At 55.0% G+C, this 27,278-nt stretch overlaps 8 protein-coding genes across 8 annotated transcripts; 3 read left to right on the forward strand and 5 right to left on the reverse strand.

The window, feature by feature from the left end:
• Positions 1 to 299: 299 nt before the first annotated feature.
• Positions 300 to 1,211, reverse strand: MFIFM68171_02578 (EKC/KEOPS complex subunit BUD32; the record flags this gene model as incomplete). The annotated part of the gene is made up of 2 exons (XM_071058000.1): positions 300 to 962; positions 1,161 to 1,211. 2 exons carry the CDS (start codon positions 1,209 to 1,211, stop codon positions 300 to 302), a joined length of 714 nt encoding a protein of 237 aa, XP_070914101.1.
• Positions 1,212 to 5,469: 4,258 nt separating this feature from the next.
• On the reverse strand, positions 5,470 to 7,461 carry MFIFM68171_02579 (Pigment biosynthesis protein Ayg1; the record flags this gene model as incomplete). Its single annotated transcript, XM_071058001.1, has 7 exons — positions 5,470 to 5,637; positions 5,688 to 5,820; positions 5,876 to 6,169; positions 6,228 to 6,410; positions 6,628 to 6,890; positions 7,123 to 7,197; positions 7,309 to 7,461. 7 exons carry the CDS (start codon positions 7,459 to 7,461, stop codon positions 5,470 to 5,472), a joined length of 1,269 nt encoding a protein of 422 aa, XP_070914102.1.
• A 1,538-nt stretch (positions 7,462 to 8,999) lies between these two features.
• On the reverse strand, positions 9,000 to 9,609 carry GNA1 (Glucosamine-phosphate N-acetyltransferase-like protein; the record flags this gene model as incomplete). The annotated part of the gene is made up of 2 exons (XM_071058002.1): positions 9,000 to 9,246; positions 9,320 to 9,609. 2 exons carry the CDS (start codon positions 9,607 to 9,609, stop codon positions 9,000 to 9,002), a joined length of 537 nt encoding a protein of 178 aa, XP_070914103.1.
• Positions 9,610 to 10,953: 1,344 nt separating this feature from the next.
• Positions 10,954 to 14,391, forward strand: MFIFM68171_02581 (sn-1-specific diacylglycerol lipase; the record flags this gene model as incomplete). The annotated part of the gene is made up of 1 exon (XM_071058003.1): positions 10,954 to 14,391. One exon carries the CDS (start codon positions 10,954 to 10,956, stop codon positions 14,389 to 14,391), a length of 3,438 nt encoding a protein of 1,145 aa, XP_070914104.1.
• Positions 14,392 to 14,532: 141 nt separating this feature from the next.
• MFIFM68171_02582 (Xylosidase/arabinosidase 1) lies at positions 14,533 to 15,516 on the reverse strand (the record flags this gene model as incomplete). Its single annotated transcript, XM_071058004.1, has 1 exon — positions 14,533 to 15,516. The coding sequence occupies one exon, from the start codon at positions 15,514 to 15,516 to the stop codon at positions 14,533 to 14,535; it is 984 nt and encodes a 327-aa protein (XP_070914105.1).
• A 1,709-nt stretch (positions 15,517 to 17,225) lies between these two features.
• MFIFM68171_02583 (NACHT domain-containing protein) lies at positions 17,226 to 20,185 on the forward strand (the record flags this gene model as incomplete). The annotated part of the gene is made up of 4 exons (XM_071058005.1): positions 17,226 to 17,650; positions 17,724 to 17,905; positions 17,986 to 20,017; positions 20,149 to 20,185. 4 exons carry the CDS (start codon positions 17,226 to 17,228, stop codon positions 20,183 to 20,185), a joined length of 2,676 nt encoding a protein of 891 aa, XP_070914106.1.
• A 677-nt stretch (positions 20,186 to 20,862) lies between these two features.
• On the forward strand, positions 20,863 to 22,146 carry MFIFM68171_02584 (Leucoanthocyanidin dioxygenase; the record flags this gene model as incomplete). The annotated part of the gene is made up of 4 exons (XM_071058006.1): positions 20,863 to 21,249; positions 21,324 to 21,625; positions 21,705 to 21,844; positions 21,911 to 22,146. The coding sequence occupies 4 exons, from the start codon at positions 20,863 to 20,865 to the stop codon at positions 22,144 to 22,146; spliced, it is 1,065 nt and encodes a 354-aa protein (XP_070914107.1).
• Positions 22,147 to 24,061: 1,915 nt separating this feature from the next.
• On the reverse strand, positions 24,062 to 25,579 carry MFIFM68171_02585 (uncharacterized protein; the record flags this gene model as incomplete). The annotated part of the gene is made up of 1 exon (XM_071058007.1): positions 24,062 to 25,579. The coding sequence occupies one exon, from the start codon at positions 25,577 to 25,579 to the stop codon at positions 24,062 to 24,064; it is 1,518 nt and encodes a 505-aa protein (XP_070914108.1).
• Between the last annotated feature and the right edge of the window lie 1,699 nt (positions 25,580 to 27,278).

A 27,278-nucleotide genomic window follows, 5' to 3' on the forward strand; every position in this document is an offset into this window, starting at 1 on the left:
CTGCTGAAGATTCGTGTGCAGCGTTGCTTGGATGTGTCAGGAAGCCCGTTAGCACTTGGCTTTGTGGGGAGTTACTGCCTGGAAGCGGTGTGATGGCAGGTAATACTGAACTGCCCAACGTCAGGCCCGGAAGCCTACCCCTCTGGTGGGGTCTGGCATCATATACTGTACAGCTGGCACTGTAGCGCGACAGGAACCGGTTCTCAAGCATTCAGGTGGTCATGGCTATCTGGGAACGTAGCATACCGGCCGCCACATGTCCGAGATGCGGATCTGCAAAGGATTTCATCCACACTGCGTTATTCTCCCTTGTGCTCCTGCACCTGCTGGGCGAGAAATTCTCGACACTTCCGCACGTAAACGTTGTGTTCTTCCAGTGACAAACGAACAACACTGCCTTCCCCGCATAACATGCTGACAACCTGTTCGATGGCTGTTTCCACGTCTTTCATGCTGTCGTAGCTTGAATTCCAACAAGACGCGGTAATATGGCCAAGGACACCGTCGTCTTCGGTTGATGGGTACTTCCCCTGAACAAGGGCGTCGTGCATTCTCCTGAATTCCTCAGGCGTCTCCCACTGGCTGTAAGGCACCTCTCCCGTGCGGATTGTGTAGATGCAGGAACCGATCGCGAACTGTTCATGGGCAGGACCCGCAACTACATCCTTGCCCGGGCGATAGAAAGGGTATGTCGCTACCTCAACCTTGCAACCACGCTTCTGAACCCGCCCGAAGTCCCAGACCTTGACATGCTCGGCCTCGTCCAGGAGGATGTTTTCCGGTCGCAGGTCGCCGTGGAAGTAGTCAAAGCTCTCGAGCCAGGATGTGGCGCTTGCGATCTCCCTGATCCAGTAGAATTGCCGTTCCTCCGGAATGGGAGTCGCGAATCGGCGACTGAGACGTCTTTCTAGGGTGTCGGGCTCGAACTTCATGAAGATAGCAATATCCGTGGATAAGAAGTACTGAACGATATTTGGGTGTAGTGGTTTGGTGGCCTATACTTCGTATAGAGCTCGTTCCTGTCGTAATATTTCCAAGTTCTTGGCCGCCTTCGCCTCCTCCTCTGCGGTGCTGTTGATGATGCGGTGTGCGATCTTCACGACAATAGCCGTGTCTGCAAGTCGAAATATGTGGCCATACCCCCCGCGGTTGAGGTATACTGTCCCGCAGAAGGGATTGAAAAGCTTCCTTTGCGCTGAGTGCTGTGCCATCCTGTGGGTCTGGGAAGCCCCGTGGACCTGAAGGAAGGGATGTAAAGCTGGAGAAGGATTGCTTTTAGGTCGCCGCCTGGCACCGCTGATAAGCAAGATTTCTCGTATCCACTCACAACAGAGAAGGCAGAAAAAGAAAGGTGAAATTTACACGGCTACATTGCGATTTTGCTAGGTAAATTGTGCACACCGTGAGGGGGTTGATGCCCGAGTCTGGACAACGCAGGCCGTCAATTCATCTTCGTGTGAGCGACTGCTGGTGGATTTATTAGGTACACAAGACGTTACCCGCCAGATCGGCTATTGGTTGGTGCCCATAAAGCACCCTCAGGCACCGCCCTCCTCATTATTCTCCGCTGACCCCCAGTCTGGCCACTTCCCAGCCAAGTTCTTCTTCCACGTACTGTAATTGTGCACAGGATTCTCGCACTCGGAACCTTATTCCTTAAATTCGCAAAACTCGACCACGAATGATTGCTCTTCAACCTCATTCGCAATCACGATGATTAGCCCGTGACAAGATCTGTGGGCACATGCCAAACGCGATTCAGCCTAAGCGAAGTTGCAGAGATGCTGTTAGTCTCTTGAACCCTTTTCATTCGGCCCGTGTATTGCTGTAGATGATAACCTACTTGACGACGACCGCTATACGTTGCTGCCTTCAAACAACCTCTTCCTAGGGGTACAGGAGTTTGGAGGCAGGAACACAATGAGGGGCAATGTACTAATCTTATTCGCTTGCTTCACTTCGAATCTTCTCTAGCCCAAGATTGGTAATTAATTTCTAATAGCGGCAATGTTGAGACGGGAGAAACGAACTTTGTCCCGCCGTCACCCCCGCGTGCATGCTCAGCTCTCGTCAACCGCTGTCAGCCGCCCAATTTGTTCCCAGACCTTGTCATTGATCGAGACCTTTTCAACCGCTGTTTTAAAGCCCACATTGTTTCCCAACCTTGTCAACCGCTGCCACCCCCCTGGTTTGTTCCCACGCCTCGTCATTGCTCGAGGCCTTGCTGACCGCTGTTTACCCCTACTAGTTATTTTTCCAGACCTCGTCAACCGCTATTAAACTCCTCGACCTATCCGAGACCTTGTCAACCGCTGTCACCCCCCTGTTTTGTTCCCACACCTTGTCATTGCTCAAGACCTTGTCAACCGCCGTTCACCTCCCAAAGTTCATCCCCAGGCCCTTGTCAACCGCTGTTAGCCCCTCCAGGCTAACTTGTTCCCAGGCTTTTCCACCCGCTGTTCGCCCCCACAAAAATGTTTGTTCCCAGACTTTGTCATTTTTCCAGACTTTGTCAACTGATGAGCTCCCCTAGGCCCCTAGGTCTGTTATGACAACTACAAGCCGGTCAAGCTTTCACTGCAAGCTATGGCTGGGAAACAGGCCAATCAACCTTGCACGCCAGGGGAGCATGTGGTGGAAGTGAGTGAGTGTCCAGTCTCGGTGTAAGGATGGCACGCTATACCGTATTAGATGCCAGGACAGGAGTACTTTTTTTATCTCTCTAATGCCACTCTGTCATCAAAAATCCCCACCATACCTTTATTCCTCGGTACCGTCATGACTGATCATATATGCAAGTAGGCACATTTACCTTGACAGTACATCAGGACGAAGCCATTGACTTGCAGAACGCCGTGAGCACTTTGGTACCCACAGACATACCCCATGTGTTTGGGAAGACGTTGGTGGCTCAACGGCATTAAGAAGCGCAACTAGCCGCTGTTACTGAGAGTTGTGAACTTGGCCTAGCTACGGATTAGGACATAGGTACGAAAATGTACTTCAAGATTATTGCCCGTAAGACAAGAGATACGGTTGGGTAGTCCTGCACTAGAATTTCTTGGTCCAAATCTTAGTGACGCAGGCACTCGTAGCTGTTTGCAACACAACTGACAGCATCGGTGAAGGGCAAGAAATGCCTCCACTGTCTGCTAACGGAAAGTGATTGGTGGAGGGCGCATCGGGCCAACCATCGTTCTGGTCACTCACTCAACTGGGATTCACATATCTGCGCAATGGTGCAGCCCAGGAGCCAACAGCAGGTTAGAGCGCGATCATGTGGTTATCTAGTGCCACGCCAGATAAGTATAGACCGCGTTGGGCAGCCTAATCAGTCAGCTCATCCGTTTTCATCTCATCTGATGACTCCTCTTCTGACATATGAGCGAGCTGAACATGGGTATAAACCCCTATCTCAACGGCCCATACTAGTTCCCAGAAGCCTTAACAAGGATCCGGTTCTGAGACGCTAAATCACCCGAGCAACTCACCGATTTCTTGGTGCAATGGCTCATTGTGAGTTTACCCCACTCGTCGATGGTTGCGAGTGGATCCCGAAGTACCGCAGAGATGGATCATCATACAGAACGAGAACCTCGGATTGCGGACGGACGGACCGCAAATGCCTGACAATTATACTCCGCAACGGTAGTAGAAGTGTAGATGACATGCTCGTGCTTTTGACGGCAAACCGTGTTTGAAACATCACAAGACACACCGAGGCAGTGTCTTGCCGGGCAGGCACCGCGAAGCAGATGAGCAAGGACCTGAGGGAAAATGGGTGGGGTTGTCCTTGGATTTGAATTAGGCCCAATTGAATTCGGCATCCTCTAACTGTCCTTCATCAAAAAGGCTCGTATCTTGGAGAGGCTGTGGAGATCGTTCTCTCGCCTTGCGTAGTCTTGGCCGTCCAGTGCCCACCCATCTGTTCCTGCCTTTGGGCCCAGTTTATCCCCTTCTCGCTTACATGAGTCAAAGTCTATAATGACAGGATCATCTCCATCCATCATGATGTTTGACGGGTTAAGATTGTTGTGGACAAGCCCCAATTGATGCATATGACGAACACCAGCTTCAATCCCACGCAGACAATGAGCCCTGTCAAGGGGTGTCCCGTCTTTCAACATTTGCGAGAGAGTGATGGGGTATTTGGCAAAGGCAAGCCCTCTTATCCTCCCTTCCCTAACAACACACCCTAGGTATTGAGCGATATTGGGATGTGGGTGTGTTCTCAGAACCTCGCACGCTTCCACCTCGGTCAAAACATATCTGCTACAATCCAGATTGTCGAGTTCATAATCCAGAAGGCTGGGCCGCTTAAGGTAGGAGGTGGGAGGTAGAGGGTCCGGAGCTCGAGTGAATTTGGGGTCAGCCAAAGGCCACATTTGCTCTGCTGGAATTCTCGTTGCGTCTAGCCCATTGATGTCGATGGCAGATGATCAGAAGATACGCTGGTTGGTCTTTGCGTAATAGTATTCATCGTCAGCTCCCCGCAGGATGATTTTTGCGTGATCAAAAACGAGAGTGTCATCTTTTTCGACAAAGATTTCGCCTTTCTCACAAATCTCCATTGTTGTCGGTGTTAGACTAACGTAATGTAAGAATCAACGTAATCAAGTCAGCTAAAGAGTAGAGTTACCTTCATCGGTCATGGGTGGGAGGCCGTAATACCGTGTAAGAGGTCGCTCCACCATAGCAGAGAGAAAATTCTTGAGAGGGGACGGATGGATGAGACCAAGTGAGAAACGCATGAGTTTCGTGTGTTCCGGCGGCCGCGGAATTATCCGCCAGCCGCTCCAGCCACCCAGTCACGGTGTCGAGCCCCTGACAAACACCAATTTCCCAGAGCACAAAGGCCTCAGCTCACCGCCTGCGTATTTCTTCGACCACCGTTCGACGAGATTAGCCCTCTTTCGCTTCGGGAGCTCTAGCCATCAGGAATAATTATGAAAAGGAAGGCTCATCTGATCCATTATCACAACGACCAGTCTCTCTTTTGTATCAATACATAAGGTACTTAAGCAAAGAAGCTGCTGCCACTATCACTGGGACCTTGAAAAATGACGAGGTTATTACTACGATCAGGCGAGCACCCAGTCCGTGATGACGCTGCCTTCATCATAACGGCCCTAGATTGCCTCATATCAGGTTTCTGAATCAATCCAGTGCTTAGGCTTCGCCAAGGACAACTGTGGTTTGTTCAGCTATATTCACACTGCATACCTGTTGACGGTTTGGATTCAGAGAGCGATACTCAACTACACTCCATTCAGCAGGGGAACTCATTCAAGGTCATCAATGGGCAATTGTTATAAACGTTGAGAATGTCGGCCGCATGCCAGACACCTCATTTCTGTGTAGGTAGCATACGCATAGATAGGTTGGTCAAATTGATGGCTTGAATTTCTCAGTTTTGCAACGTTCTAAAACTTGCACCATGCTTTGGCAAATAGGCGCCGCCCCCGGGGTTCACTCCTTTACCGAAGCCATGACCTCCTCCATCCAGGGGTAGACAGACGCATTGGCCATGGGATAGCCCATGTGCAGAGCGCCAGTGAAGAAGCGGGCCTCTTTTGGCGTGCCGTACTCGAAGAGCATCATCGAATCCTCGATTGGCATGAGGCCGTCGAGCGTGCCCTAGTTGGTCTGTCAGCATACCGAGCGCACAGTGCCACAGGAAAACGCACATTGATCAGCAGCAGCCTGGTAGACGGCTTGTGGATAATACCCGTCTCGAGCAGCGAGAACTTCTTCTGAACGCCGGCCTTGTACTCTTCGACGGACGCAAATCCGTGCTTCATAGCCATGGCCGGAGTCAATCTTGTTTCTTTTGTCAGCGAACTCGTTTGCCTGCCAAACCGAGGAGTCTGCTCACTGGAAGGGGTACTCATGCCCGTCCGCCTTTTCCAGCCATTCCGGGTCGTAGAAGTAATGGCATCCCGCGCCCTGCGCAACACTCCCGATCAGCTGATCCCTGTGTGTGTGCGCGATGCGGATGGCGTAGTAGCCGCCGCTGCTCAAGCCCCAGACCATGACGCGCCTCATGTCGAAGCGGCCGTCGTCGGCCATCCAGTCGAGCAGACTCGACCACAACCGGTCCGGCGACTCGGGATCGGCGCTATCGGCAGGGCAATCCGCCGTGCCGGGGATCTCAACCACGACCGCGCCCCTTGGAGATTCGTCAACCAAGCACCCAGCAACCAAACTCTCGGGTAGCGTGAACTTACCAGCCCCTCTTCAAAAACTCCTCGCACCGCACCGTGTTATCCGGTCTGTACCCATCCAACCCGGTCATCAGGATTACCACCGGGCATTTCCCGCCCCCTTTCGGAACCCTCACATAGACGGGTATCTCCCCCCTATCCCCGCCCTTGACATGAACGTGCTTCACGTTGACCTCTTCGACGGGACTACAAGCAGCCGGCAAAGGTTAGTCGAACCTCTCAATCCATTTCTTTACTCCGTTGGAAAAGTGGAAACCCAGAGTCATCTTTGAAACCCACCAACCGAGTGTTGGAAAGCTTGAACAACACAATTTATCACAACCAGCCAACCAACCCAACCAGATCCGACCAAGCAAAGCTAAGCAAAGCAAAGCCAAAATCCAAAAAGTAAAAAGAAACCTACCACTCCCAGCCGCGCGCAGCCTTCAAGTACGTCTCCTTCTGCGCCTCCCACGCCCGCCACTTGACAGCGTCGTTGACGGCCGGGTAGGCCGTGATGTAGGGGAAGCGAGCGATGCGGTAGACGGCGCAGGCGCGCAGGTAGAGGGCGCTGGCGCGGGCGGCGTCGCCGGCGGCGAGGAGAGCGTCGGCGTCAGTGGCGAGGCGCTCGGCGGTGGGGAGGAAGGCGGTCGTGTACTCTGCCGAAGTACCGTCGTTGATGTTGTTCTGTTGAATTTTTGCGTATCGCGGTGGTGAGTGAGAGTTGCGGTTGGAATGGGAATGGGAAGGAAGCAGGTGGTGTAGTAGGAGGGCTGTTATGGGCAAGCTCGGAGGGATTGGGGTTTATTGGTCATTGGGGCGTTGGAGAAGAAGGGGTGCATGGGGTGGAAGGCTGATGGGCAGAAAGGGAAAAGGATTGTGGTAGAAATTAATGGGAAGAAAAAGGGGGGAAAGTTACTTTGATCAGATGCTCAAAAATGGGCTCGAAATCCTCATAGGCGCCGTCGTGGAACGGGTAGACGGATTTGGTGCACTAGACGCGGGTCGTTCATAATCAATACTTTGCTATCGCTATACCGACGGTTGCCGTGCTGGATGCTGCTACATACAGGCTGCATGGTAACAACGACGAACGACTACTTACTGGGAACTTCCACTTGGTCTCCCACAGCGCCTTGATGCCGTCGTGGTGCGGCATGCGCGCCTCAAACGCCTCGGTGCCCATGATCCAATGCCGGGGCTTGCCGCTGTTCCCATCCTCGCCGGTAACGGCACCCTGAATCTTGTGGGGAGACATGATGCGGGTGGGGGTTCAGAGTGAGAATGTCGCGAGAAAACGAATGACACAAACTGAACGTCACAAAGTAGGTATCCTAGCAAGGCCTTACAACACGCGGACAACTCTTTGCTTTGCAAAAAGGGGCACTCCGTCCTTGCTGCCGGCGTATACAGCCGTAACGGTGCTCCGCCTGCGTCGACGGGGAGGAGTGGGAAGAGGCTCCTCGACTTTGAGTCTAGCAACAGCTCTGGGGGCGGTGATGTGAGTTGCTTGATGCTTTAGTACTCGGGTGGTTTAGACGGCGACCCACTGAGACTGAACCAGGGCAATGCGCACCCGAGCGACCGTAGCGTTGAGTGCTCCGTCCATTTTTACGAGGTCGAGTTCAGTGCCGTATTAATATGTGTCTTCGGTTTCGGCCCGAGTCGCTAACAATATCGAGCCCAACTATTAGGGGACGGCTCGGGCAGGAGTGTAATTGGCTACCCCGCGATTTGGGAGTCGGACGTACCGGATCCTTGGAGTTGGGGATATCCGCAATCCGCACGACAGCTTCAGCTGAGGCGACCAGTTGGATAGATATGCAGGTGTGAGAGCACTCGGTCCGGAGGGGAATGAGAGTGTTGAGACGGAAACTGGACGAGATGGGCTGAAATGATGCGAGGCGTGAGACCCAGCTTATATATACGTCAGCACTAGTAGCACCGACCTTGACGAGAAGGCGGGGGGATGGCACGAGGTTTAGTGCCCAAGAGAGTGTCAGGTGGTGAGGCAGACAGCGGCCGGACCAAGACCAACCGTCGGTCGAGGTAAGGTAGCTGCGAGCCCGGCCATTCCCCGCGCGCACGCGACCCTGAATGGGGAAGAAGCAGCTGCACGACCCGGGCGATGCCACCGGTAATTACTCCGGGCCAGCCAAGGTAGCCGAAGACAGGCAGAGGAGCTCCGATGGGGTGTGCAGCAGGTGTCTGCGGCAAATACCACCCACCGGCCAACCACACAGCGGCCTCGGGCGCTTCCCTGTTGGCGAGTGCTGCTTGGGACGTGGTTCGGAGGAATCACATGTCAAGCGTCGTGTCAGGATGGTGGCACAGCAGACCAGTAAAGAGGGCCGCTACCCGCAACTAACAATCGATGGCTGCCAGAGTAAGAGACAGGGGTTGTCCAAGACCCCCAGGCACCGAAAAGGTATACAACGGAGAAAACATGCCGGTCTATTTCTATCTCTGTTCCCATTATACGCTAATAACGACTTCTTTCCATATGATGCGTAGCTGAAAAGCATTGCTTCTTCCTTTCCACATGTGCAACCCCGCCCCCGACTCCCCAAGAGGTGGCCACCTGCCAGTGGTACTGTAGCATCGATCCTGCGTGTCGGTATGTGGGTGCCACAAACCGATGCTGCCTGGGAACAGCATCACAGCAAGTACTGCTGGGAGCGCCCGTGCAACGGGCCCCTTTTTAGAGGTTGGCCGTTTCGCTGCCTATGACGGAGTAATAACGGTCCAAGCAGTCAGCCGCTCTGGCCTGCACGCAGCGGGTCTCCCTGACACGAGCTACTGGGCTTTATTACTCTTGGGGCCCTCGTGGTAGTGCGCCATCTCAAGGCCCACCCTCCTGAAGCCGCACTTGACGTAGAAGCCCTCGTTGTGTTCGCTGCAGTCGAGGATTGTCTTATAGCACCCCGTCTGCTGAGCAATGAAGTCGAGCGCCTCGATGATGCGTAGTCCCAGTTTCTTGCCCTGCTGATCCTTTGCGACTGCAATGTCTTCGATGTGGCCGACCGACCCGAGATTATGGATGCTGGCGTGGGATCGGACCGTCAGTGTTACGTACTCGTTGGGCACGGGGAGGGGAACCCGAGAGAACTCCTTACAATTTGCGCTCGACCAACAGCGCACCGGTGCCGACCACCCTCGGCGGGTTGGTATTGGTATCCTCAATGATGAGAATGAAATAGCTGCCGTTCTGCTTGGCCAGCCAGTCGTAGCGCCCTTCAAACTGTTCCTGCCCAATCTCCCCCACCGTCGTCAGCACGCGCAGGCAGTCGAGGTATCCTGTGTCATAATCGCTGCGTCGAAGAGACCGCAGCTTGTAACCCTCGGGGAGCACCGATTGCACCTCGGGAGAGAGGAGCTCGGCGGAAAAGAGGCCGTCTTCAGCCATTGTCGGACGGTGGTTGATCGGCGGTGCTCGCGTCGAGGGGCCCGTGCTGAGGCGGTTAGATGCCCGGATCGTCTCTCGAGCGGTTGTTTTCGGTGGAATTTATCAGCTACAAGTAACGATGCCGCCAGCCGCGAACACGGTGTCAACTGTTGGGATTGGGCGCCAGCCAGATCGGGAGTGGAATGCGAGAGCGATGGAATCAGCGTTGAAGGTGTTGGGTCTGAAGGCGGGCTCCTGCGTCTGGCCAGAGCCACAGCCCCGCGCTCAGCTCGGCCAGGGATGCGACAGGCCCCACTACGTAGCAACCTTGCATTGGCCCAGCACCCAGTACTCATCAATGTGAGAGTATTTCTCAACCACAGCGTCTTGATTAATATGCAAAAAATTGATACCAAGGGATACTAGGAAATGTGCTTCACAACTATTTCTTATCGTGTCCCAGAGGCTGACAGGGTGGATACTGATAGCGGCCCGAGGTACGTTTAGTGTACAGTGCACATTATGGGAGTTGGAGATCATTCCAAAACTGGTTAATGGGTGACACGAACTCGTACCCCGTACCCCTTGCCAGATCGTAACAAGGTCAGCCACGAATGTGTCTCTGAATCTCATCACGGCGATGACCATCGACCACTTGGGCTGTTTTTAACCGGCGCCAAGAGTGTTTGGTTCAAGAATGCCAGTCCCGCTCATCCTGGGGGAATGGCGTGGTTCCAGGTCTCACCCGGAAAACTGGGTCTTGCCAGGACATCGTAACAGAGAGCTAGGGACGTCGATGTCCAAGTCTGTGGCCAAGCCGAGGATCGGAGTCTCTTCTACGCCTATAGGGAGGGCTGTTCCAGGGAGTCGGATTCCTGCAATGAGAGGATCGAGGTTCTGTGCCCAATTGCATTGTTTTTTTATCAACTCCTTAAAGGGTAGGAACCGTCGTGGTGCTTTACTTCCACTGGACTTTGTCGTGTTGTCGGGTATCGAAAAGCTTACGCCCCAGGAGTAGACGAGGGTTCGATTGGCAGCGTCGGCAGTTGCCCCGAATGGCAAGAGTGTGGGGCCAATGGGACATCGGGTGACCACTCCCGCGTCATCACATGCCAGATGCCGGGAGAAACGAAGAAGGCGATGACGGCGGGACAGGGGAAACGCATGAAATGGAGTCGCAGCAGCAACCGGCTAACCACTGCGAGCTTCCTCATGCCGCCACCCGCGCGTCCTATTGAGCGTTTTGGATATTTCACCGCCCCTTATTTCACCCCAAAACTGCTCCATGACTCGCTTTTGTTCGGTTGATGGCTTCAGGATGATCGCCCGACGCCTGGCACGACACGCGGCGCATTTCCTCACATCATGGCGCTAATCCCGGGCGATGGCGTCGTTCCCGGCGAAGACACGGCCGCGCCCAGCCTCAACGACAGCGATACACTCCTTCCCGGGTCAGTAGCGAGAGCCGTCAGCTTTGCCACGCGGTCGACCGGTCTCGCCATCCGCATGGGCAGCGCTATCGGTGGGTATGGATTAGACGTCGCCAAGTTCACCACACTGTCTAGCTTTGAGCTTGGCCGCGCCATGCTCGAAGGCATCCTCAACAGGGCCGGTAGGGATGCTGTTTCCCGCTCCGACTCGGATTTGGCGAGGGCAGATTTCGAGACCATCCTCGAGACGGCCGTCGGGACGTTGCACCGCGCAATGGGGCACGCAGTTTTCTGGACTGCTACCGGCTTCAACGTCACCAGCACCGCGCTATCCATTGCTTCTGAGACGTCTCAGCTCATACTCTCGATGCTCGACCAGTTCTTCGGATCGACCGACAGCTCCCGCGCCATGGCAAGCATCGTCGCCATGGTCCGCCGAGAATTTGAGAACCCTGCCACGGGTGTGCAAGGAGAAACGGTTAGCGTGCTGGATCTGGTGATGGGGCTCTGCAGCATGGCATATCTTCAACGATCATGTGGCTCATTACTCCAAGAGGAAAGCCGCACGCTCCGCATCGAGGAGACCGTGTGGGACGTGGTCGTCCTGGCTGACGGCGCGCGGGTGGATATTCACAACGATGTCCTTACCGGGACATCCAACTTGGAGAAGCCTCAACCTGCGGGGCCGTCACTTGCCGCAATCCAATGTGAGGGAGGTGGAAGCAGCGACGACGACGGCTTCCGTGCACCAACGCTGCAACTGCAACGCGAGATCATGCGATGTTTGCCTGACGATGCTGAAGTATCCATTACCAGGGAGATATCTACTACAGAAACCATCACGGTCCAAATAACCGGCGGTGCACACCAACTGAAGGTCGTGCCACCCCCAGGCCTCGAGTTGGTTGAGGAGAGTTGGGACACTGGCCACCCCGGTTCCCAGGCGCAAACAGGGTTGGAGGATAGCCACGGCGGCGCCGTTACGCGTTCACGGCTTGTATTCCGACACAATCGCCGTCAGGAAACAACAGCATCTTTCCAAAGGATGGACAGAGGTAGCGGCCACCTCGAGGTTGTCATGAATACCCCGGAGAGCTCAGCCAGTGAAAGCGAGATGGCTCCTGCGCAGTCGCGACATTTCACCAGTCGTGGAGAATTGCCACCCTTTCGACAGAGCCCATTAGCTTCAGAGGTTCCCACGTCGCCGGGGCCGCTCGCGGTGTCGTCGAGAACTCCGCCGATACCGAAGCGCGATGGCGAGAGCTCGGCAAACAAGCGCTCTAGTGGTACACCGGTCAGTTCTCCATCGACGCGTAGTACTCTATCAAGGATGTCATCTTCGACACAGCCCGGCGGCGAATTGTTATTCTCAAGCAGTAAAGATGAGTCTGGTCCTGTTCGTGCCCCCTCGGAGAAGAAAGGCGGATTCCGAAATGTTCTCAAGAAACCCATGTCCATCTTCAGCAAAGATGATTTTGGTTCTGAAGTTGCGACAAAAGAGAAGGAAACCAAATCTACAAGAGCCAGTGTAGCAGCACAACGAGAACTGTCAGATGGCGCGGTCCCTACCCGAACGTCGTCATTGCTGCCGAGCAACCCATCTTCGCCCTCTCGAGGGACAGGTGGAGAGGTTCGGAGACACCCAAGGCGGACGCCGTCCAGCGCCAGTGTCTTGTCCGTCCACGAAAGCCTATGTGAATCGGCAATCTCTCTGACCGAGACGTATTCCTTCGCCGGGTCTGGGGAGCACAGGCGCGTTTCGGTATTTGGCGAGACTGCAATGACAGGCCCAGTCATCAAGAAAGGAGCGTCGGATAGGGAACTCCGCAATCAACAGAGCGCACCGGCGAGAGATCACCGTCGCCCAAAGTCCAACACGTATACACCGAGTATCTATACTTTGAGAGCAAACGGATCGGAGACATCGCTCGTTCCTTACCACATGCATGGCATGAGGAGCGCATTCAGCAACACTGAAGCACTGGGCACGCTCAAGCAAGCAGGAGTGGTGGATGGTATGTTCCCCAAGCATCATCTCTTGCGCAACATCACGCGGTATATGCGGTTCGCCTCTACCTCCTACGGGTCAAAGTTCCTCAAAGTACTGGGCATCGCCACGGAGATGCCGATTCCCGGAGCCTCAGACGACACGCACCACGAGCTGCGGTCCTTTGCCCACCATACCAGGTCGAATCCTAGCAGCATCCTGTTATCATCATTCATCGACCCACAAGGCGGATCAGACGGAACCGGCTCGACCAACACGGGAGTGCCGCTCGTGCATTACATTTCTCTCGGCCACGAGTCCAAGGCCGTCGTGCTCACCTGCCGCGGCACCCTCGGCTTCGAGGACGTGCTGACCGACATGACGTGCGAATACGATGATCTGGTCTGGCGTGGCAAGTCCTACAAAGTCCACAAGGGCGTGCACGCGTCGGCCAGACGTCTCCTCTACGGCGGCGACGGTAGGGTCCTCCACATCCTCAAGGCGGCGCTCGAGGAGTTCCCCGAGTACGGCCTCGTCCTGACGGGTCACTCCCTCGGCGGCGCGGTAACCTCCCTCCTCGGTGTCATGCTCTCGGAGCCAAACCCTTCTCCGGGACCTTCCTCCTCCCTTTTCATCACCGCCTCCTCGGAACCGCACACCAACCTCCTCATCCCTTCAACCGCGTCCGACAATGGCCCCCCACCACCGCCACCTCCACATGTATGCCTCCCCGCCAACCGACCCATCCACGTCTACGCCTACGGGCCCCCCTCGACAATGTCCCCCGCCCTCAGCACCGCCACCCGCGGCCTCGTCACCACGCTCGTCCACGGCAACGACCTCGTCCCGTTCCTCTCCCTGGGCGTGCTGCACGACTTCCAGGCCGCCGCGCTGGCGCTCAAGACGGACAACTCAGCCGCCAAATCCGACCTGCGCCAGCGGGTGTGGGCCGCGCTGAGGGACAGCATGGCACGCGCCTACCGGAACGACGATGCCGCCGCCGATGCCTGGGTGCTGCGTGGAGGCGGGACAGCAGTAGGCAAGGAGAACGAGTACTGGGCGTATGCGGCGCTGAAGGTGTTGCGGTCGAGTATGCTGAGCGAAAAGCTCGTGCCGCCGGGCGAGGTGTTTGTGATGGAGAGTCAGAGGGTTCTGAGGAGGGATGCCTTTGTGGCGGCGGGGGCGGCGGCGGCGGCGGGCCGGGAAGAGGATCATTTTGGGCGGCCGGCGCATAGGGTTGTGCTCAAGTATGTGCGGGATGTGGAGAGGCGGTTCGGCGAGGTGCGGTTTGGGGTCAGCATGTTGACGGATCATAGTCCCGGCAAGTATGAGGCGGCGTTGGAGAGGTTGAGGGCTGGGGTCTTAGGGGGCTCGGAGACTGACTGATGAACATGCATACTTATATCTATATATATACTGATACATATACATATACATGGCGGGAAGGAGTTGGAGCGTGCGGAATATACCCAATATTTTGTTTTGGTTTGTTTTGATTGGACATCTATACTACATCCTCTATCCACTCTACTCGGACTTCACAGGAAGAATCCTACCCTCGTCGTCGTAAAAGATCTCCTTGACCTTGACGGACCGCAGGTGGTCGACGCCCTTGCTGAGCTCGCAGTCGTGGTGGAACAGCCACCAGCGGCCCTGGAACTCGACGATGGAGTGGTGCGTGGTCCAGCCGAGCACGGGCTCGAGGATACGGCCGCCGTAGGTGAAGGGCCCGTAGGGGCTCGAGCCGGTGGCGTAGCAGAGGTAGTGGGTGTCGCCGGTCGAGTAGCTGAAGTAGTAGGTGCCGTTGCGCTTGTGCATCCAGGCGGCCTCGAAGAAGCGCCGGTCGTGGTCGTCGGCGGGCACGGGCTTGCCCGTCTCGGGCGCCAGGATCACCACCTCGCGCACCTCCTCGGCGAACTGGCGCATGTCGTCCGTCAGGCGCGCCACACGCGGGCCCAGCGCGCACGCGCCCTCGCCCGACGGCTCCTTGGGCCCCTGCCAGGCCGCGTCGAAGACGTCGTTGCCCTTCTGGTAGCACTGCAGCTGCCCGCCCCAGAGCCCGCCAAAGTACATGTAGGCCTGGCCGTCGTCGTCGACGAAGGTCGCCGGGTCGATGCTGTAGCTGCCCCGGATCGGCTCCGGGTCCGGCGTGAACGGGCCCTCGGGCCGCTCCCCCACCGCCACGCCGATCCGGAAGATGCCCTGCTTGTCCCGCGCGGGGAAGTACAGGTAGTACTTGCCGTCCTTGAACGCCGCGTCGGGCGCCCACAGCTGCTTCGACACCCACGGCACGTCCTCCGCCTTGAGCACCACCCCGTGGTCCACTACCGGCGCCGGAGGGTCCAGCGACGTGGTGCTGAACACGTGGTAGTCGGCCATGTCATATTGGTCGCCGTTGTCGTTGAACTGGATGTCCGTCTCGCGGTCGTGCGACGGGTAGATGTAGATCTTGCCCTCGAAGACGTGCGCCGACGGGTCGGCTGTGTAGATGTTGGTGATGAGGGGCGCCATGGTGGTGAGCCAAGGAAAGGGGGGGGGGGGGGGGGGGGGGTTTGGTGGGTACGGGGAGGAGTTGGAGTAAGTAGTGGGGTAGCGGATGCGGGGTTTTGATGATGGAGCACGACTGCTGGGGAAGGCAAATCAAGGGTGGTGATGATGATGGGTTGAAGTTGGGAAGGGAAAAAATTGCAGTAAAACAAGCTGAGGAGCTACCTCAGATATATAGCAAGTCGGGTCTGGCGAGGCATTGTCCGCTTGGACCCTCATCATGGGATGCTTCTCCAAACCGCTCCGCCGTGCTGGGATCGAGGCGGGCGCGTGGATGTCGGAAACCAAGCGAGGTCGAGTCCCATTTCCTATTTATCCCCATTTAACCGTCCGGCCAAGATCCCGACCATGAGACTTGGCGGCTCAGCGGAGCCCGTGCCGTGGATATCGCGATGGTGAGAGGTTTCGGGCTGGGAAGCCGCTGGCTTTTGATGTTTGCTGCAGGCGCGCCTGGTCTTTTAACCAAGATGATGGATGAACCGGGTACGGGGGCGTTTTCGGATAAACGGGGCTTTACCCGAGCGACTCGTGAGACATTATACGGCCGCTGTCGGACTGATACACCTGTAGCTTGAGAGCTGCGACAGTCTGCGAGCGCTACGGAAACCAGGTGGAGAATGTATGGAGCTATCCATGATCATCGAGAGTCTCAGGTACTCAGACCTGCTGGGTGTGAGGTACTGTACCTTTCGGTCCACTTTCTGTCACCCCACTCTTGTATAAGCCAATCGCATCACATAGTCAATTATCGTGGCAGCTGCTCAAGTCCCGCATTTCAAAACCTACCAGCCACAAGGGCTTACCAGCCACACCAGCCCGAGGAATGATGGCTTCACATCATGAGATTACACTACCAAGTACTCGATAGTGACTAGCGCCCCTGCGCTGTCAAGCTCGCTGAAATGGCGATGCGACCCAGCTAAATTCGACGGCTACAACAGCAAATTCTCGATCTAAGGTATAATTCCGGATGGCTCTGTCAACTTCGCCTCCAAATCCGCAGCCAAGCCGGGTACTGTGCAGGGTTAGGGTTCCCGCTGCCTGTATTTAAGCTGCGGCCCGAACCGCCTATGGCTGAGCTTTTTCCTTCATTACGATACACAACACCGACACATCCATCATCAGTCCTCCGTCCCGCTGCCTTCTATCTTATCCAGTCAGGATGTGCACTGGTGGGTTCGACCTATACCTTCATCACGATTTCCGTCCTGGCCCATGCACTGAGTCTGGAGTGAGACTGATTGTCGGTACTGCAGAGAATATTGTACCTTGTAGAAGAGACTCTGCTCGCGCAAGGAGCGGGCAAAGAGAGGAAGCGGTGGCCACGTGATCAATAATCATGACTCTGGCCACGGCATGGTGGACCAGCTGCTCGCAGGTGATGTCTGCCAGGCTTCGCCAGGCCAGCCGTGTGCCGTCGGCGATTCGTGCCTTCATAACCTTCATTAGCAGCCAGCTATTAGGTTGCTGCATGCACTGCCCCGCATGCAACCCCGCGGACAGGTGTGACACAGCCCTCAGCCTCCAACCCGATTCTCCAAGCATCACCTGAAGGAACCTTAGCGTTGCTGTCCTGCGACTACCAACGCGTCACTAGCACAGCACAGTTACAGGCTCGCATAGCAGGAGCCGCGAACGCGGAGAACGGGAGCTCGGAACTTAGAAGCAACAGGATGGACCCTATCACCAGCTTCGCACTTGCGAGCAGCACTGCGCAGCTCGCAGACTTCATGTTTAAGCTGGTTTCCGGTACCGTGGCCATCTACAAGTCGGCCGAAGGCGCGGCCGACGAGAATACCGCCATTGGATCCATTGCAACGCGGTTGCAGACTCTCGCCGATGAGATATCTGACGCTTCTGAGCTTGCTGCTGCGGGGTTCGTGAACGAAACCGTCGCCAGCATAGCACAGCGGTGTGGCAAAATAGCCAAAGAAATTCTTCAAGTCCTTGACCAGTTGAAGAGCGAGGACAAGACGGTCTGGAAGAGCTTCATGGCGGCGCTGAGGACAGTGTGGGAACGACGCCGTATCCAAGACATGGTTGCCACCCTTGGCCGAGAGCAAGCGTCCCTGATTCTTCACCTCCAATGGGGGGTGCTGTAAGTGTCTCTCGCCCAACTACAACTTTTTGCACCATGTTCGAATGGCCCTCTCCAGCTGACTCTTCTTAAGGAACAAGCAATCGTCAATGCACGAGGCTCTTCGCCAGATCGATGATCGAATGTTGCAACTGAATGTCAACCACTCCGAAACACTCCAGCATATTAGGGATTCGATTAAATGGGAGATGAGCGAAGCCAAGCAGGAGATTAGCCTAGCCGTGGAACAGCTAAGAGCCCTTAGCCAAGCCCAAGGTAGGATTCCACCCCAAGCCGCATCAGGCTCGAGTATAGAGTTACACAAGCGTAAGGAAACTGTTAACTCTTGGCATCAGACAAGCCGAAAGGCAATGATGGTGTCCATCCTGACCCAAAAGGATTGGTAGATTCCACCACTTTAACCGCTTCGCGGCTGGTTGATCGTGTTGGCGAACTCACGAGCATGGCTCGAGAACGAGATGGTCAGCATGTCTTTCTATCGAGACTATACTTTGACACCATCATGGCTCGCCAAGCAAGCATCAAACCCGCTCACGCTCAAACGTTTCATTGGATATTCGAGAACAGCATGCCCGACGGCACTCCCCTTCACTTCCGGTCGTGGCTGAGAAGCGGCCAAGGAGTTTTCTGGATTCAGGGTAAAGCTGGCTCAGGCAAATCAACACTTACCAAGTTCATAATCCAGAGTCCCGTCATCCGCCAAATTCTCAGGGCCTGGTCCGGGAAAGATGAATTGGTCATTGCCACTCATTTCTTCTGGAACTCGGGGTCGAAGTTACAGATGTCTCAGACCGGCCTATTCCGGTCACTTCTCTTCGGGATTCTCCGACACCTCCCGGAGGCTATTCCGCAAATTTGCAGAGCCATGCCCCATGTTACCGAGGACTCCCATCAATGGAATATCGAGGACTTGCTTCTCGTCATGCAGTGCCTATCGAGCCAGAGGATACCCAAAAAGCTATGCTTTTTCATAGACGGGCTTGATGAGTATGAAGGCGATCATTCTAATCTCATCGAGATGTTGCAGCGATTGGGTTCTCTTGAGAATGTGAAGATTTGTTGCGCCAGCCGCCCCTGGAGCTGTTTCATGGATGCCTTCGGGAACGACCGATTCAGGCTGATCAGGCTAGAGGACCTCACCAAGGGGGACATCAGGAACTACGTCGAAGACAACTTCAAGAAGCACGTCCAGTTCCGGAAGCATCAGGATGACCCGGAATACAAGGCCCTAGTCGAGGAGGTTGTAGAAAGAGCATGCGGCGTGTTTCTATGGGTATTTCTCGTCGTCCGGTCTTTGCTGGATGGCCTGACATATGCCGACCGAGTCTCTGACCTTAAGGCGAGGCTGAATGCCTTACCTCCTGATTTGGAGGCCTTTTTCCTGCACATTATGGATTCCGTCGATCCTTTCTACAGACAGCAGTCCTCTGAAGTCTTCCTCCTGGCCGCTCACGCCCCAGAGTCGCTGCCACTAGCGATCTTTACTATATTGGACGACATTGACGATAACCCATCCAAGCTCCTGTCAATGTCGTTGACAGCACGCGGCCTGGGATCCCTCGACACCTGGAGAGACAGAATGGTCAGGAGGCTCGATGCCCGGAGCAAAGGACTGATTGAAATCAAGTCGGTTCTCGAGACCCTCGCGCAGGAACGCTACATCCACCTCCGAGCAGAGTTTCTCCATCGTACCGTGCGGGACTTCTTGCTTACAGCAGACGTCAACACTATGTTGAGACAGAAATGCCGCCGCGACTTCAGCCCCGCTAATCGCTTGCTTCAGGCATACCTGGTATTACTACGGTCGTCCGAGATCATCCAGATCCCAAAAGTAAAGGAGTACTTGGAGACCTTTGTCTACTTTGCTTGGAGGGTAGAGCAAGAGCAAGGACTGGCACCAATGGCGCTTATGAACGCAGCCGAGCAAGCCGTATCTAAGCTTGGCTGGCCATCGTGCGCTCCTTCTCACGCCAGCCGATGCCGGACGCTGTTTGCTCTTGCTTTGGATCGGGGGCTCTACCTCTACGCGACGAAGGCATTGCGGCAGGATCCGGATCGAATCAAGTCCGAAATGTCACTCAATGAGTACTCACTGTTGAGCCTCCTTCTCGTCCCATCGGAAGCCCCTTACCATCGATGGAATATCTCAGTTGAGCTAGCGAAGCTTCTCCTCGAGCAAGGAGCGTCCCCAAGCGCTCGCGGGAAGAAGGATAAGGGAAGCGCATTTGAGACACTGCTAGGAGAATTAGACAAGCGCCCACTACAATCGACATGGAAAAGCGAACTTGGTTTGGAATACGCAGAAGCCAAGGCGGTTATCGCTGCCATGATAGCAAAGGGAGCACCGCTGAACCGCGACATCGGGCGGTATGGAAATTCAAGAACAGTCAAGGACATCATCCAGTCAAGATTTGATAAGGCAGATTCCGACTACCTTCTCAGCTTGGCCCCAATGTTGCCTGGGATGGCAGCCTTAACACATGGAATCAAACAAACAGGGTCGTCGAGGCTGAAGTTTTTTCTTGGCCGAAGTAAAAGATAAGGGCCGGTTTGGAAATGCCGTCTTTTGAACAACAACATGATCGAGCGCCGGAAGAAGACCATGCTCCAGAGCAGAAAGCCACATAAGACGTTACTTCTTGACCGGGAAAGGGTGTATTTTTGACGCAGTAGAATAGCTAATTCGCCATTCTTAACCCCCTGGCCCATGAGAAAATACCCAGCGGAAACAACCGCGCCAACACCGAACTGGATCCTCCATTAGCGGAGGAATCACGCTGTACATCAATCATTTTCACGCCAAAGAGATGCCGATTCTTCGGTAATCAGGGTTCATGAGGACCTGGATGGGTAAGTAAAGGCCGAGTTATTTCTGCGATGTCTCAGTTCTAACCATCCCCATACACTTCGCTAGTACTTTAGCCAAGGGCTGCCGCACAGCTGTGATCCGTGGCCATCGCCGAACCCCATTCGCGGAAATGGCGGGTATTTCAGAATGACCCAGAGATGCTCCAGGTACGTGATTACACAGTACCAGCAACACCTTGCTTATTGCCTCAGGCTACGACCCCGCAGTCATCCTGACGATAACATCGCAGATCTCGACGAAATGAATTGCAACAAGTTCAACGTCTGACAATACCACTTGGCTCGCTTCCTTTCCTGTCAGTTCCGCGTTCTCTTGACCGGTACTAATTTGCACCACAAACAAGATGTCCACATCGTCGGAGCCTTCCCGAACCCCCGTAACTACTATTCCAACAGTTAACATCTCCCCCTTCACCAACCCGGCCAGCACAGATGCGGAGAGGCTCGGAGCTGGCCAAGCCCTTGTCGCGGCGCTGCACCGATTGGGCTTCGCCAAAATTACAGGCCACGGACTCGCTGGGCAGGAGATGGACGACGCCTTTGCTTGGGTGAAACGACTCTTCGACCTACCGGTCGAGGACAAAATGAAAGCTCCCCATCCCGCTGCACCGATGCCGCACCGTGGGTACTCTGGACTTGGCAGCGAGAAGGTCTACTCCATGGAGGATTTAGAGAGCCAGGTCGCAGGTGGGAAACCGGAGCAGGAGTTGCGGAAGGTCGAGGATTTTAAAGTAGGTAACTGCGCAGACGTCCCCTGCCGGTATTTCATGGTTCTTTGGGCATGTATGGTTACTAACCGATCCAGGAAAGCTACGAAGTGGGCAGCGAGGACGATGACCAGCAGCCCAACATCTGGCTGCCAGACGAAGTGCTACCCGGGTTCCGAGACTACACAACATCCCTTTACCAACGACTGTCCGGTGTGGCCAACGCAATCCTGGATGCCATCGGTGTCGGGCTCCGGCTAGATGCCCACGACCTTGCAGCTCTGAGGCAGATGGCATGTTACCGCTACTGCCAACTGCGGCTGCTGCACTACCCCGCCATCACGAAGCAAAAGCTACAGAAAGATGTATTTGCTAGGATGCCGGCCCACAATGACTGGGGGTATGGACCTTCTGCTTACCATCCGAGTCTATCGCTGAGCAGGATGTGGTGATCGTAGACACTAATGATGGGGCTCTAGGACGTTCACGATGCTGATGCAAGACTCCAACGGCGGCCTTGAACTCCGCGACCCGCAGTCACAGCAGTTTCTGCAGGGGTCCCCAGAGAACGGGGTTCTAATCTTGAATGCGGGTGATATGCTGCAGCGGTTCACCAATGGTGTGTCTTTGCCTTGCTCCCACGCCCCATCTCCCAATGACTTTTAACGTTGTTAACCGCCACTAGGATACTTCATCTCTGCCCTGCACCGCGTATCTGTTCCGAACCCAGACGCGGTATCTGAGGCGGGTATTCCGGCTCGCTACTCGATCCCCTTCTTCGTGGCCCCGGCACCCTCGCACACGGTCGCGTCACTGGCGCGGTTCGTCAGCGCTGAGACGCCGGCGAAGTATGAGCCTGTCAAGTTTGAGGATTATAGCTCGGTGATTAGCAAGTACATGTACCGGAGCGAGAAGGCGTGAGTGGGATATCCTCTGCCCCTCGGCTGCACCGGCTTGCCTTTGTCGGCGAGAAATATGTATGTATTTCTCCGATAGAGAGACTATACAGTCGGAAAAGACAGCACAGGCCAGTTGGCCTTCTTCGCTTTCCACCACTACACCGCCTGGGCACGCTAGAGCCCACCAACCATCATCGTCTCGACCTACCCTCCGTATTATATATATGTGTGCGTGTATGAATGTATGTATGTGTATATGCCAACCAGCGGATACTAACCCCACAACAGCAGATTCTTGCTCGTAAGAAGAACAACACTGCTAACTCCTACCCCCCGCGAACTTTACCTCCCGATGACAAACCAGGTAGACGGTATCCTTGGTTACTCGATAGCAACGGCTCCCGCCGGAAGTAACAGTCGGGGTCCAATGCCATGGGAGGCGTCTGTCTCCCTCCAGACCACGACCACAAACCCACCCTCGCAAACCCCACAATCCCAGCCGCAGCCTCCTCAACCCCGGTCCCCTAATCGAATCTCGGCCGGCTTCCGAGAGTTTCGCCGGGAAGATTTCTGTTCGATCTCTGCGTGGCCTGGATGGCTGACCGAGACGGCTTGCATAGCGGGATCCCATAGCTTTCGCTTTCAACTCCCGGCGACCGGAAGCATTTTCACGAGCCGCCCGTTCGGTACTCGAGGCGGTTATACAGCCATGAAATAGGCACCATCGGGAAGCTATGGTTATAACAAGGGCGGCCGTGTAAGCGTCGCCACAGTGTGTACAGTCTCCGACGCTTCCGAATCCCCGGATGTAGATCACCTAACTTTCCTAACACCAAGGTGTCGGCCGCGCTGCAACCTGAACTATAGTCGCCGCCCTTTAGTGCGATATAGTGCCTGTCGCGCGATACGTCGTCTTTATAGCGACATTTCCGCCTGTCATATATAGCTTCTATATACGTATATCCGGTCTAGACGATGGTCGCTAGGTACGCCGTTCTAACGGCCTCGACAAAAGGTTCCGCACGACGTGGTGAACCACTTTTACTATACTAAGCTGATCTAAATACCCTATATCTCGATGAAGTAGTAATCTGTCGTGGTGTATACCGAGGTGAGTGTTGATTTGACGCCCTACGGGGCCGGCGAGATCGTGCTGCCCTCCCCTATAGAGTTGCTTTTAGAGAGAATCTAGTAAACCTCGGTTGTCATGGCCTCATTATATAGAGGCGGTACCGCTGGTCTAGGCTGCTGAGAAGTGTAAGATGGCTGTGCGAAGCCCCCCGGCTTGTTTGTCTTAGTGGTGGACTTTGCCTGCTCTATCTGACGGATATTGCTCCTCCCGCTTTGAGACTTTGAGAATCATATACGTGGTCGCGATACCTATCTGCTACAGTCCCGTCGCCGGTACAAGTCGGTGCTGAAGTGGCTCGCACCATGAATACATCCCTTCACCGCAGTCGGATTCTTATTCTCGCCTTCCGCCCATCTCCCCGAAAAAAGCGACACTCCTTTTGCGGTACCCCAAGTCCGCACTATGATTAGCAGAAAGCTATAGTAATAAGAGCAACCACTAAACGGAAAGGAGCAGCAGCATCCTATTGCTACGGAAACTAATCCTTACAGATCAGAAGTCCCGCGTGGTCTGTCCTCTATAGGGTTCTTACCCCCCAGTATTATAACATCATCCAAATAAGCGTCTCATCATTCTTAATGCCTTGGAATCATGATTATATGCTAACCGAATTCCCGTATTACATGGACATCCCAGACTCTCTCCCGTACAACTTAATACCTTTCGCAGTAACACATAAACCGCGCAACAGCATGGAAATCGCGCTCTCCTTCGACAATCTACCGTCGCTGCGGACCTTATTACGCTCGCCACAGCTCTTTCGGATCCTCGCGTGGACGTAACAATAAACCCGTATGTGCTATTATCAAGACCAGGTCACCCTCACCTCTACCTCGCCCCACTTCCCCCGAATTGACGCCCTGGCTGACTCGAAGAGCAAAGGACGGAACTCTGCTTCTCCTTTCGCGATCTCGTCGTCATTAGAAATGGCATCATAATCCCAAAGGTCCGCATTGATCACGAGGGTGCTGTCCATCGGCACGGCCACGACAGATCGCTGTAAGGGGATTCTGGATCGCGGGCGGGCTTGAATGCGGCGGCCGGATCCTCTCTTGAAGAGCTCGATCTCCCCAAAATTGGTCCGGGCCGTGACATTCCCGAAGACGTCGGCGGGGTCCTCGCCATCTCCGTTTATGAGGATGACTTCCACCAAGGCCTCCGCAGCATCACTCATCACGACGTAGCTCAGCGTGGCCAAGCCGTACCTGCCGCTGATGGTCGCGGACAGGAGTCCGTCGTACACGGTGGTGGAGTCATACACGTTCCATGAAATCTGGCCCCGGCTGACCTCGTCGTCCGGGGACAGGTCGGCGTCCTTGTCCAGGAGGTCAAGCTCTATGGCAAAACTCCCGGCGGCCAAGATGGCCCGGGACGGGCCGGCGAGCGGGGCCTTCTCGCCCGGGCGGATAGAGTCGTAGTCGTCTCTGCTGCGCTGGTAGAGGTACTGGCGGCCCCAGCCGTCGGAGGCGGTGATGGTGCCGTAGAGGTCGCCGGGATTCTCCTCGTCGATACGGTCGATCCGCACCCAGAAGACCTCGACCAATGCCCGGCCTTGGGGGAACAGCCCACTAACCGCCGTCGGAGCCAGAGACAGGCGCGGTCTAGGAATGCCGCTATAGCAGATGAGGCCCAGCGCGGCCGCCGCCGCCGCTACCGTTGTTATCCCCGTGGGGTTCTGGGAGGGGTAGAAGGGTTGCCCGGGATTGTTATCAGCTCGGAGCAGCGCAGCTGAGAGATTTCCCCAGCCATTCTCCAACGCAATCACCTCCTCGTTCGGCGGGTTGCCCACTGCAAAGTTCTGGATGAATAAGTCGCATATCCGGGTGAATCTGGCCGATTCGCATATCATCTGTATGACGATCAACAGTGAACGCGCTATTTGCGGACCCTCAGCTCCAGCCACCGCAAGGTGGTTGACGGCTGTGATGAGCTGCTGTTGGCCAAGATTGATGAGATGTCTTTGTTGCCTTGCAGCCCTCTCGAGAGCGTCGTAGCCGCCGTTGTACCCCAGGCAGATGGAGCCAAGTATGAACTTCCTACGACCCTCGTTGTCGAACTCGAACCACTGGCCATTGTTATCCTGGTACCCAATCAGGTAAACGTTGTCCATTTGAATCCTCAGTTTCACAGACCGGGATCTCGTGCGCAATACTATGTCGAGCCACCGGGTGGGCGGTCTCTCTTGGGGGTAAAGAACCGGACAGCCGTGACAGACCCTCCCGGGGTCTCTGAGCATATCGCGCAATTGCAAGATGAAGGCCCTGTAGCCGCTGCCGTCGCTGTTGCTTTGATCGACATCGAACACCAGAGTCGGATCCGCCATGGTGTGCTGCTGCGCTTGCTTCCGGTGGCACCAAAAGTGCTGAGGATGCGTCGTGGTATGCGGATACACTGTGCTGGACTGCTGTGGAACGTTGTGCGAAGAGTGTCTTCTAGGCAAGGAGAAACTATGGGTTTGTCTTGTCCCGAAATTTACTGGGGTTAGTCCTGGCTACCTTAAATATGCGATTGTAGGACTGTCCTTTCCGGGCTCGTTACTACTACCGTTTCCTTTCTCAAGATATCATGCCGACCATTATCACGCCGTCCATTCTCATGACACCGCTTCTATCACCGGTTCTCACACCACTCGTTAATATGCAGCCGCGCTATCATGTTACTCATTCGCATACCGCCCCTTTTTATGCCACCTATTATTCGGCAGCCCATCATCACACCACCCACCGAGGTGCTCTTTCAAAGGCTGAAGTGGGCTGATCTGTGCTACACAGCTGCCCATTCTGACACTGCGGGTGGGCAAACTGTTCTGACCTGTCGTGTTGCTGTTCTATGCTGCTATCGCGATACGGTTAAATGCGTGTGCATTATGTGTTCTTTGACTGTCTGTGCTGCAAACTTCTCCCGGCTGCGGTGCTGTGATGTTGTCCTGTTTTCTCCTTCCGCCTCTCCGGTTGCGGGCATCATCTCTTCTCCAAGGCACACTAGATTACCTCTGCCAATGCTCCATATTGAGCTTCCTCTTTACTCTCCCTAGCGATTTCTATGGTACAATTATGCTATCTTTACTCTTTAAGCTAATATATTGACTATCTGTCTTGTGGAACCACCAGCCTCCCGATGACTTTCCTCTGGATAGGAGAGCGACTGTTCCAATATCACGTTAGGACATCATCTAGGAAGGTCGGGGTGGAGGTTGAATAAAATCAGCTGTCACCCCTTTCGGGTTCAAAATCGGAGGGACCACAGACCACTTTTCTGTATGCACGTGATCGTGGGCATGGAAAAATGTGGGGTGATGCCACGCGGGACGCGTTGCGGCCACCCTGCTAGTGTAGACCCATGTTTTCCAGCATGATGAGAGTCGTCGGAAGACACACTACCATAAGCCGAAGTCCCTACTAATTACGGTCTTAGATGCTCAGACGAGACCTGCTAAGGGTGAGGTGCCGCTTGTTGTACCTTTCGGTCCACTTTTATAGCCGCACTTTAACAAGCCAAGCAAGTCGCATGGTCAATACCACACTCTTCAGCGGTCGGTGCCACAACGACCTCACGCCGCCCAGCCGGAAGAACGAGGCTGTACTGCACATCAGAGACTATATTTTATTTAATTTTTTATTTTTAACTATTTAACTCTCTATTTAAAAATCGCGTTCCTCTCCAAAGCTGCCTTTATTCGGTATGAGTAGGAATGCCCAGGTTCCCGACGAACTGACTCCTCGCGAGCCTTGGGTCTGGCTGCCAAGAGGCGGCGGGGCACGCTGGCTGCTGAGCCGCAGCGTATGAAGTGCTAACTCCAGCCGCAACGCTTTCTCCCCTTGGTCCACCTATTATCGTCCCTCCTCAACGCCACTTCATGCAAAACCCCTCTTAGCCACGGCGATTATTGGACATCATGCCCCTGTCGGTATTGGAGACAGGGGATAGGGATGGTCTGGAAGCCCAAAAAGTGCCTGGCGTATTGGCGCCAAGGAGATGGGTCGATTGACGAGAGCTCCAGGTTCTCGTCTCCAGCGAGGCTG

Source organism: Madurella fahalii, assembly GCF_045866475.1.
Source record: "Madurella fahalii IFM 68171 DNA, scaffold_1, whole genome shotgun sequence".
NCBI lineage: Eukaryota > Fungi > Ascomycota > Sordariomycetes > Sordariales > Madurella > Madurella fahalii.